General features: G+C 44.3%; 1 protein-coding gene across 3 annotated transcripts in view; it reads right to left on the reverse strand.

The window, feature by feature from the left end:
- Positions 1-7,100, reverse strand: part of TMEM131L (transmembrane 131 like) — a 191,424-nt gene extending 184,324 nt beyond the window's left edge. For 2 of the 3 annotated variants that reach the window (XM_049852639.1, XM_049852638.1), the window contains exons 1-2: positions 6,260-6,885; positions 6,094-6,164 (exon numbers count right to left, since the gene is read on the reverse strand). In XM_049852639.1, coding sequence (XP_049708596.1) covers positions 6,094-6,164; positions 6,260-6,461 — 273 coding nt within the window. In that variant the 5' untranslated portion in view covers positions 6,462-6,885. Of the gene's footprint in view, positions 1-6,093; positions 6,165-6,259; positions 6,886-6,913 lie in introns of those variants that run through there. The other variant, XM_049852640.1, reaches the window with a different exon arrangement.
- Between the last annotated feature and the right edge of the window lie 4,927 nt (positions 7,101-12,027).

A 12,027-nucleotide genomic window follows, 5' to 3' on the forward strand; every position in this document is an offset into this window, starting at 1 on the left:
CAATGACTACCATAACAGGGAACGCAACAAACAGTCCCTGACGGAGCAGGAGAAAAGTGCATGCAGAACTCAAATTCATGTAAAAAGACCAGACTTAATGGTCTGAGATTAGAGGAACCCCAGAAGACATGGCTGCCAGACTCTCTGTTAGCCCAAAACTGAGACCATTCCTGAAGCCAACTCTTCAAAGATTAGACTGGACTATAAAACATTAAATAATACTCATGAGGAGTGTGCTTCTTAGCTCAAGTACATACACGAGACTAAATGGGTGGGTCCTGTCCAGAGGAGGGATGGGAGGGCAGAAAGGGATAAGAGCTGGTTGAACATGGAAAACCCAGGATGGAAAGGGACAGTGTACTGTCACATTGTGGGGATTGCAACTATGGTGACATAACGTGTGTATAAATTTTTGTGTGAGAAACTAACTTAAGTTATAAACTTTTACCTAAAAAACCCAGTGCCATCAAGTCGATTCCGACTCATAGCGACCCTAAAGCACAATTAAAAAAAAAAAAGAACTTACAATGGCTCCCTAACCACTATTCAGATATACTCTAATCTCCTTAACCAAGCACTGGACACAGTCCAACATCAGCCTAGACATACTCATCCCCAACCTCTACAACCACACTTCAGCAGGTGCTCTCAGCATCATTTAAAATATCCGCACAAAAACACTGCATTGTATGCCACGTGAGGCTCTGGGCTGGACCCCGTCACATGTTTGCTAATTCAATCTTTAAGCTCCCCCGTCATCCCCTAAGCCTTAACTGACCCATCCAATACACACAGTTCATCTTTCAATTTCTACGCACTTGACTGTTATCTCGGGGTATTACCAGCCTTATCACACCAGTAACACCAAGATCTCAAAGGGCAGAGACCAAATCCTGTAATTCCTCCACCTTCCATCCCCTCCTGGCAGTGCCTCAGAACTGGCTGTTCTAACTCTGGTCTTTCCAAGGACTGGCTCAAGCATCACTTTCTCAAAGACTCCTACTTTGACCACCCAATTTAAAACTGCAACTCCCACCACCGTCACACCCTGAAATTCTCCTCCACTCTGCCAACATACCATGTATCACTTTCTAACAGGTTAGACAATTTATTATATTCCTTGTTTATTATCTACATGCCTCCATTAAATTGCACACTCCACAAGGGCAGGGATTTTTCTGCTTTTTCACTATGATATCCCCAAAACAGTGCTTGGCCCATTAAAAAACCAGTTGCCACAAGTCAATTCTGGCCCACAGAGACCCTATAGGACAGAACAGAACTGCCCCACAGGGCTTCCAAGGAGCGGCTGGTGGATTTGAACTGCTGATCTTTTGGCTGCCGGGTGAGTGCTTAACCACTGCACCAACCAGGGCTCCACGCAGCCCATAATAGATGCTCCATAAATACCCGCAGAGCTAAGTACAGTCTAGCTGTTTCTTAAATACAAGAGGATATGACTATATTTGGTAACTTTGTTAAGCAAATTTTCTAAATCAAAATAACATAAAATTATTTCCCTCTGATGTGAGAACTTTATTACCACAAAACTTCTCCCCGGTCATACTATGCTAAAACTCCGACAATAACACAGTGGGTGAAAGCATGTTAACCAAGCACCAAGCTCTGGAGCTTAATACTTCCTGGGTTCAAATCCCACCACTGCCACTTCATAAACTGAGCAAGTTATTTAACTTCTCTGTGCCTTAATTTCCTCATCTCTGAAATCTGGTCATAATACCTCATAGTTTTTAGAGTTGTTATCATGAGTTAACACTCATAACACACTCAAACAATGCGGGCAGTGCTCAACACACTTTTTTTTTTTTTTAACGCTGATGGTAAAAGGAGATTACACCAAAAATAAATCTCTAGGACAAAAAGGTTTCCAAATACTACTCAATGATTCATTGGCTGGAGCAAGATTCCATTACATAACACGGTACCTGAGAAAATAAAAGGAACTCAGATGCTCAATGTACCATTTCCTGTTTCACTTTCTACCAATTTCCGTTATCTACGCTCACAGGGTGTAAGGGGGAAAGACGTAAGGTTTTTAAAGGCAGAGACTACCTTACCCATCACTGTATCCCAAGGCCTACCTGGGCCAGGCCCATGGTAGGTATTTGCTAAAAGAACAAACGAGCCAGTAGAGCACCAAGCCTACCATTCCCAGACCAGAGTCAACACTATCTACATCAGGTGGCAGCTGCTTGCACTATACAGCACCAGTGTCTGTGTCCAAACCTGCCAACTGGGGGACATCAGGAGTCAGTTTTTTTCAGCAAAGTCTGAATGGACTAAAACGACAAATTCTTGGTTGCTCTTCTTACTGCTGAATTGACTGGAGCTACAATTTTTTTTTTTTTTCTTACAAAGGTCAGACTGCAGAAGGCCCTGGAGGCCACAGCAGATCAAGTGGACATCACTCTGGATAACAGGGAATTGTGGAAGGTTTTGACCTTGAAGGTGAGGGAAAAAGGCGCAAGCAGCAGTACCTTGCACACACACATGAAGCTAATAAAACACTTGTCTGGTTTCTAACCATCACTACTTTGAATTCAGTGTCTCGTTTGTAGCTGTAGTCAAAGAAGAGGAAAAATTCTGTAAATCTAAGAATAAAAGTCACTGACAGGTTTTTTTTTTTTTTTTTTTTTTCCTTCCTATCATCACATTAGAGTGCCTAGGTAGTACAAATAATCAGCACTCAGCTGCTAACTGAAAGGCCGGGGGTTTGAGTCCACTCAGAGGTACGCTGGAAGGAAGAACTGGCAATCTGCTTCCAAAAATCACTACTGAAAACCCTATGGAGCACAGTTCTACCCTGAAACACTAAGTTGCCAGGACTCAGAATTGAATCAACAGCAACTTTTTTTTTATCATTATCATCATGCATAAATACAGCTTTTATGTTCTTGCACCAAAATGTTTTACAGCATAATAACAATGTACATCAAAAAGATATGAATAATATACTCCATCGAACAGTATGGAGTTATCTGGACTGGTTCAGTCCCTTCAAAGCAGGAAAGCTGTTCCATGCTCTCCTATGATGAAGTCTAGGGTTCAGCTGAGATATCACCAAAATAAAAGGTAGCACGTATTAGGTGATTGCTGAAATCAAGGCACTTAATCCTCGCAAAATCCTCTGAGGTCAGCACTAGTATCACCCTCATCCTGCAGATGAGGAAACAGAGGACAGCAAGGCGAACTAACAGAGCTGAAAGAAATGAAGCTGGGAACCAAATCCACTCAGCCTGGCCAGACGGTCTGGCAGTTTATAACAATTCAATTGTTTTATCTGATTTTACCAATGATGTATCGGAAACTCTGGCGGCACAGTGGTTAAGAGCTACAGCTGCTAACCAAAAGGTCGGTAGTTCAGATTCACCACACGCTCCCTGGAAACCCTATGGGGCAGTTCTACTCTGTCCTATAGAGTCACTATGAGTCAGAATCAAATCCATGGCGATGGGCTTAATGGAATGATGTATTATTTAAGTTCTTGACTGCTTAAAGAAACAGCTGCTGTTAAATCTATTCCAACTCATAAAGACCCCATGTGTGTCAGAGTAGAACTGTGCTCCATAGGGTTTCCAATAACTGATTTTTCAGAAGTAGGTTACCAGGCCTTTCTTCTGAGGTGCCTCTCAGTTAGCAGCCAGGTGTGTTAACTGCACCACCCAGGGACACCCTTGATCGCTTAAGAGACCCACTTAAAAAAAAAAAAAAAAAAAGACAATTCAATAGAAAACATTTCCAAAATAAACAATTTGTATAAATAGTATTGGCAAACATGTCAGTATTCTTTTCTGTTTGTTTAGCACCCTATCTTCTGATGCTGCTATTTCACCTATCGTTGGTAAACCTGAAGTTCTTAGTCCATCTGTGAAGTCCTCCCTAAAGAAAGGAACATAACCTACTGCTTAATTAAACACAAAATCCTCAAATTCAAACACCTATAAATATTCTCTTTTCAACAGGCCCTATATGACACACACGAGGGAACTCTTTCTGAGAAAAAACTGAAAAGCATTTCTTAAAAATGACTTTCCTCAGAACCCTCTGCTGCTTATGCTATATATACATATATATTCTCTCACTTCCACCCAAATATATGCAGGTTAAACAGTCTCAAAAAGGTACACATACAGATAGAGATTATGTGTTTAGAAAATTGTTCTGAATGCCAGTTTCACTTTCATTATAGTTTTGATTAAAGTAATTTAGCTATAAACGCCTCTATAGTGAGTATCCCCAGAAAGACACCTTCTAAAACCTAACATTTTTTTTTTACCAAACTCCATTATACATATATAAACAAAACAAAACCAGAAACTAAGAATTTTATAAAATAAGTTTTGGGCCTATAAATAAAATAATAAAATCGTATCACAGGCCTTGACATTTCCATCTCTAAGCACAGTGACTAAATCTTCAACTGCTGTAACTAATGAGAGTCTATAATGTACTTTCCTTTTAGTCTGGGTTGGTTTCCAACACAAACCAGTAAGACGAGGAGGCTACAACTGAGTAAAAATGCAAATACATAAAGATATATACCAGTGATTCTCAACAGAGGCAGTTTTCTCCCCAGGGACCTTTGGCAATGTCTGGAGACATTTTTGGTTGTCCCATGTGGGGTTGGGGGGGGAAATAAGTGGCACTGGTGTCTGGCGGGTAGAGACCATGGACGCTGCAAAGCACAGGACAGCTCCCACAACAGAATTACCTGGTCTAAAATGTCACTAGTATCTCTCTTAACAACCCTGAGACACAAATACACAACTTTTAAGTAAACACATCAAATTTTTAAGGGTGGTTCTCTCAGTAGGATTATAAATTATTCTGTCTTCTTCTTTGTATCTTTCTGCATTTTCCAAACCTTCTACAACACATATGTATTATTTACAATCAGGAAAAAAATCCATTTGGGAATAAACTTTTGAGAGAGGGGCAGGTTTTTCCTCCCCTTTTTGATGAGGCCTTTTTCTCACACGACTGGTCTTATTCAGCCTGCTGGCCCTCAGGGAAGGGCCAGGGAAATTTTCCTCTAAAATGACCTCTCCACCTTGAAGCTGTTATTCATTAGCCCTGGTTAAAATGAATATTCCAAATATCTCAAAACCAGCAGCACTCTAAATGCTTCACAGAGGAGGGAGACGACTGAAATGTAAAACTGTCCAGCCTGTCTGTAAAGTTACAGCTAGACAGCCTGCTTCTCTAAATTGACACGGGAGACAATGCTGAAGGAAGTGCTGCCACCAAAGTGGAGTATGAACGTACTGGAAATCACTGCCCACGAGCTGAATATGTCCTTATTAGTGCACAAAAAACACACTTTGGGTCACTGATGAAAAAACAGTATTACATTCAAACGTGTACATCTGCAAATAATGAGAGTTTCTCATAAAAGTTAAACCTTAAACATGAAGCTTTGCAGCACTTTTTTTATCTGCTGTAACAGTAAACACTATATGATGAGCCAGAGTCCCAATAAAACGTTAGTAATTATCTTTCCACATGCAATCATTATATCATCACACAGAAAGGAAAAAAAACCTGAAATTCAAGTTCTTAAGAGGGTGTATTCTAACACAAATTAAAGGCACTCAGAAAAAATCCAAGATTACAATCCTTTAAAAGTCACATCTTCGTCCCAAAGCTACGTAACGCTAATGGCGAGTACCACTCACTAACATTTATGAGATCAATATTTCTGTTATCCTCAACCTTCCATCCTGCCGTGCCATCCACACAGCACGGGCTCATTAGAGAGGGCTGCGCACACGTCCCTCGACCACGCGCCGGCCAAGTAACCCGCCCTTCCCCTCCGCACCGCAGCCGCTAGCCGCGGCCCTGCTGAGGTGGCCTGGGCTCCCACCCCTGAACTTGGGGCCGGCGTGACTCACGCCTTGTCACATGGCGCAGGAGGAGGCCAGGAAGGCCACCGTTGCCAGGTGTTCGGTCTCGGCCAGACCGTTTATTTGCCTTGCAAAGTGGCCTGAGCGTCGGTGCCACTGGGAGGCCGGCGGCCTCACACCTCTCCTCCCTCGCACACCCACACCCGCCCTGTCACCTGGTCGTCCTCACCTGAGTGGGCAGCAGGAGTTCCCCTTCTTCTGCCTGCCACAGCTCCACCACGTTCGGCAGGGGCTCAATCGCTACACGAACACCAAAATAAAGACATTGCATTTTTAATGCACGGAAAAGAAATGCTTCCTGTCCCACTCTTGTCCCCCCATTCCACCCGCCTCACCAAAAACAAGTCTCGTTTTCCTTCTAAACACCCAGGCAAGAAAAGCGAGACGGGGATAAAAACACAATGGACTGGGTGTAAGCCGGCGGCCCCTCTGACAGAAAGGCGACAGCGTGTCTTTGCGCTCTGCCTGCGGCCGGGTCGGGGCTGATCGTGCGGGGGAGAGGGTGCAGCCACCCCGGGAGCATTCACGGCTCCGCATCCCGAAGCACCGGGGGCGGACTTGTGTGAGTCTGGCTACCGGGCGGCCAGGCTCGGGGAACAAAGCTGCAGGAAGCCGGGCGGGTTAGCGCGGCGCCCGGGCCGCGGCAGGGAACCAGCGCGCGCCACACAAAGCGGGGGCTGCGCCCGGGGCGCCCGGGGCCCGCGCACAAAGGCTCCGGGGCGCGCGCGGCTAGCGGTCTGCGCGGCGCTCCCCCAGCCCCGCGAGTTCCCAACTCTCCGGGTGTGCTGGGGGCAGAGGAGGTGAAAGGAGATGATGTGCTTAGGAAATGTTATCAACCGAGAATTGCAACAGCTTTCCTTCCTCCTGCTGCCCCTTTCCCTTTCCTCCCCTCGCCCGCTTATAGACTTCAGCAGTTCCCTAAAAGAAAGAGCGGGGGGGGGGGGGGAGCGGGGTGGAGCGAGAACTCAGCAAAGCGGCGCAAGGCTGACCTTGTCCCTGAGCCCCTCCCGGGCGACAGCAGGGCAGAAGGACCTGGAAGACGCCCAGAAGGAGGTTCACGGCCGCGGCGGTGCGGCAGTAGCAGCCGGGCTGCGGGCGTCGGAGCCCCGCCATGCTGGTGCTCGCGCTCCTCTCGGGTGCTCGCAGCGCTCGCCGCCCTCTCGCTGGCGCCCAGGCTTCCCCGCCCCGGGCCTGCCCCCGTGCCGCCCCGCCCCCGTGCCGCCCCGCCCCGCCCCGCCCCACCCCCGCCGCCGCCGCCGCCGCCGCCGCCGCTGCAGCTCCAGCCTCGGGCGCGCCGCTTGCTCTGCGCGCGTGTGCGCCACAGATAGGGAGGGATGGAACGCGGCGGGGTGCGGGGAGCGTCGACAATGCGAACGCGGCGGCCTCGTGCGCCCCGCCCCGCGCGCCGCGCAGAGCACATGGTCGCCGGCTCCCCCGCATCGCAAGTCGGCGTCTTTCAAACCTGCGGCGTGGAGGCGCTTTTTGCGGCTGGGACAGGGTGGCTTACAGTTGTCGAGAGGCAATACCAGGCCCCTGTCGCCAAGTGCGTTTTAATGAACTTTCCGGTGGTTTCCGCTTTGTTCGGGCACACGGGCCACTGTAATGTTATTTCCCGCAGAGTGGGGGGCGGCGGCGAGAGTGAGGACTCGCTCAGCGAGAGACCACAGACAGGATATTAATGGAAATAATGCAGTGGTTGTCAGGAAACGCGAGTGCAGCCACATGGCTACTGCAGTTGTGCAGCGAGGATATCCGGTGGCTGCAAAGTCTGTAATTTAGAATAGAAAGAGCTCTCCTAAGACCCGGGAGGCTGACCTCCGCGCCGCGTGGCTGTGGCGCGCTCGGCACCCTCGGTGGAGACGGTCCAAGTTCTGACAGGTGGGGAAGCCTCATTCATCCTAGGGGATCTACAGCTTCAAAGACTCTGCAGACACCCCGCTTCGGAATTGCAAAAACTAGCGTTTTCTGAAACATGGCTGGGGTCGAGAACGTGGTCGGTTGGTTGTTTCTGGCAATAACAGGCTAACAGAAGTAATACTTGGTTATGTCTTTTATAGCTCCTTTAACATCACACCTTTGCCAACAATGCCATGAACAAGGGTATATTAGCAATTGGTTTGTATAACCTGGAAGTATTGGGAATCTTAGTTAAATTTTAGTTAGATAACTGCTTGCAGAGTAGCTTGGATGAAACTCAGAGAATATGAGCAATCTAATTTTTTTTTTTAGTATAAAGAGGGGACGTGACCAGGACACACCTGTCTGCTTACACTGATCCTCTGTTTAATTGCTCTGGTGCCTTATAGTCTAGACAATGGAAAGGCAGTGGTCGCATAGCAGGACAGATGCCGGAGAACTAAATGAATTATGGATCGGCTGCTCTTAAGGATGTAATACTAATACAGTACTGTGAAAGCAGTCTCACGCTCTGTTTGGAAATAACTCTAACAAACTTAAATACCCTAATTGTTTGGCCAGAACTTAACATTTAAGCAAGCTAGCATAAATATAAGTCGTTGATGTGAGGAAAAAAAAAAAAAAGTCACTTTGCAGCTTGACCACGTCCAGTATTCTGTTTTTTACCTTTTTTTTTTTTTTTTTTTCCTATTTTTCTGTATTCCCTGCCAACATCTTCCTTTCCTTAGCAAGGATCTCCAGCCCCATCCCATGTTCCCCTTTTTTCTCTTCATTTCACGTCTCCAAGTTTGTTTTTGCCCAGAGAGCTCCGAAAGTCCCCCACTGTGTTAAAGAGGCCTCGAATGGGAAAAGTACCCACTTAGGCAGTAACTACACCTTTAAAGTTTGTTTTTAAATGAAAGTTCATCTCAGTGGCCTACTTATTTACAGTATGTATTTTCAAGCCGTCTTATGACTACCCTACTTAGAAAGGCAAGCAAGCCAACAAGTTTTATCAGACGGATTTAATAAAAAGTCATGATGCAAAAGTTTTGTTTTTACTGCTAAAGTCTTTCCCACACTAACCAGTATCACAGCATTAATGGAAATGACATAAGAAAAATAGAGGAACATTACTGTGGACCATATATAATGCAGCTCTATTTTGTTCTCCTACTGAAGCTTTTTAAGGCCAACTTGATGTTTCAGATTGTGGTCCTGTGGACATCACAAAGTGGTTAATGCTATTTGACTGCTGTTCCAAAAGCCAGAAGCATGTATCTACAGTGCCATGGGGTTGGAGAGGGATACAGAATTACACAGCTGTCTTCTTAGATAAATCTGACCTACTTAGCCTTCTCTGGAGGTATTTTTCATGCTGACTCATGAGCAACAGGAAAGTTAAGGCCCATTAAGCAGCATCCATGTTTTGGAATAAACTTGTTCTCCAAAGAAGACTTCTGTGCGCCTGTAGATAATAGATAGTGTATCGCAGAATATTAGAACTTGAAAAAAATTAGAAATCATTCATAGCCAAACTGCCTCATTTGCAAATGAAGACACTAAAGCCCTAAGAAGATGAGAAATATCCGACTTAGAGGGCTTCTTTTCATGACAGAGTTATGGCAAAGTATACGTGATATAATGTTAACCAAAAATATTTAATGTAAACATGAATTAAGTCAATACGAAAACAGTATATGCTAAAGCATGAAAGAGGCACTAAGGAGATATCTTACTAGAGTGTATCAATTTTAAGTTAGAGTCATATAAACTAAAATGGTTTGAAAAAACTCACACCTAATAATAGGCTAAATCTATAAAAAAGAAAAAAAAACTATACTTATTTTAAAATATGCAACATGTTGACCATGCTTTTGACTCACTTTACCCTTGTGCTTTTGTTTTAATGAGTCCAGATGAAAACTGAGCAAGCCTCTCAGTGTGAGTTTTATCTCAACACATTCTTCATAACATTGACAAAGCAGGTCAAATCGCCTATTTCCAGTCCATACCCACTACACTCTGGTCACAAGAATCTTGCTATTTCCAGTCCATACCCACTACACTCTGGTCACAAGAATCTTGCGAAGATTAAATGAGATAATGTATGTTAAGCATCTAGTGTAGGTGCTCAGTGAATATGTTATCTTGTGTTAACATTGTGGGCATGCCAGACCTTTCATTAAAGTGGTAAATTTGGTACTGAAATTAAATTACTTGAGTTACCCATTCATTATCATTCATTATCATATCATTTACCACTCAGACATGCCAGATTTGGGAGTGATTGATGAAAATGTACATGTAACAGCTTTTTGCTGCCCAATCTAGCCATCCGTCTTAGGCTTTGCCCTAATGAAGACACTAAAGACAAGTGTTTCACCAAGCTACCCCCATCATCATTCCTGGAATCCAAGCATTATCTCTGCCTGGGAGGAGCTGCCTAGAAGGGATAGTTCCTGGACAGGGCAGAGACCTAGGGATTACTTGACAATATATTCTCAAGATGCAAACTGCCCCCTTTGCCTAAGGGGGAATCTTCTTAATCAAACTTTATTCTATCTCATCTCAGGAAGACTGATTAGGTGAATTGGATAAGGATTCTCTGCTTTCTCAAACTGTTGTGTTGAGTAATTGTCTTTTTTTATAACGGAAACATCAAGCAGTTTGGGGGGAACAGCAGTATTCGAAGTTAAAAATACTCATTTTTTTCTATGCTTTTATCAAAGCTCATATAACTTCACAATAAAAAGAGTACATTTTATTGTATGTAATTAAAAAATTTTTTAAGCATAAAAAAAATTTAAGGGAAGCTAGAATGTGGTTTATATAGGATGTCTTGCGTATGGTTGTGCTTTAAGTGTGATTAAATGAATGGAAAAGAAATACCTTCCCAGACTCCCTTGCAACTTGGCATGGCCATTTGGCCAGGTTCTGGTCAGTGAGATATAAGCAGACTTCTACGGGCTTAGCATCAAGGAAAGCTATTGTTTTCCTGATGAAAGGAATAGACTCAGCACATCCCTTTTCCTCTGTGTCCTTCTTCTGGCAAGTGATGCCTAGGGGTTCGGCAGCCATCAGGTGAACTGAGGAAGAAAGCTACATGCTGAGGATGGTGGATCAGATAGGTAGAAAAAGTCTGGATCTGTGGTGGAATTATTGAATTGCTGGACTGTCTATCTTCTGGCATCTTGTTTTATAAGCAAAATTAGCCCCTTACTGTAGTCAGATTTTCTCTTATTTGCAACCAAAAGCAATCCGAAATGAGAAAATGTAAGACAAGCAACAAAAACAAAAATGAAACAAAACAGTAATCATTAGCAATAACCAGTCTCTGAGATATTAACAGAATGCTCATATAACAAGGGAAAAAAATAACAAACTAGTACTTGACTTAATTTCCAAATGTAGATCAAAGCAACTAGCATGCATCATTGTATATCAAATTAAGCAACAAAAGCAAGCAAAAAGCATATCAAATTAGCAAAGTATTAAAAGTAACAAAACCAAATAATGACTAGATGGCCGCAGAGAAACAGGGCTTATCACTTAGTAAATTAGTTTTTTCTCCAAAGGACACTCTATCACCAGAACCGCCACCTTAAGCCTGTTGGTATGCCACATCTGACAGACAGTGCTGGATATAAAGTAGAGCTCTGGGTACCATCTATGATATTTCCCCCTCCTCCTCAGTCTGCCTTGTAGCCTCTTCCTCCTATGCCCAACCTCTAAGAGTACCCAGGGCTTGGTCCCAGACACTGTTTATACTTTATCTCTCTAGATGAACTCATCCAAAATATATCTTTAAATACTGTCTATAAACCCATGAGTTCCACCTTATATTTTTATCCCTGACCTGAAGTTCCATATTCATACATCCGACTGCCTACTTACCATCTCCATTGTCTAATAATCATCTCATCCCCAAACATGCCCAAAATGCTTGATTCCACCTATTTAATCTGTTATTGCCCAAGCCTTTCCAACGTCAAGTCCGTGGCACCACCATCTACCCAGTTGCTCAAGCCAAAAGCCAAGGAGTCATATTTGAGTCCTCTTTCCTTCACACCACTTAAGTCTGCCAATAAGTCCTGTGACACCTCCACAATATTTCCCGTACCTCTTCTTTCTTTCTCTGCCACTACCCTGGTCTAAGCGCCTCATCCCTCCTGTAGACTCCCTCTATTGTCTCCTGTTGCCTCTC

This window comes from Elephas maximus, chromosome 13 (assembly GCF_024166365.1).
Source record: "Elephas maximus indicus isolate mEleMax1 chromosome 13, mEleMax1 primary haplotype, whole genome shotgun sequence".
Classification (NCBI taxonomy): domain Eukaryota; kingdom Metazoa; phylum Chordata; class Mammalia; order Proboscidea; family Elephantidae; genus Elephas; species Elephas maximus.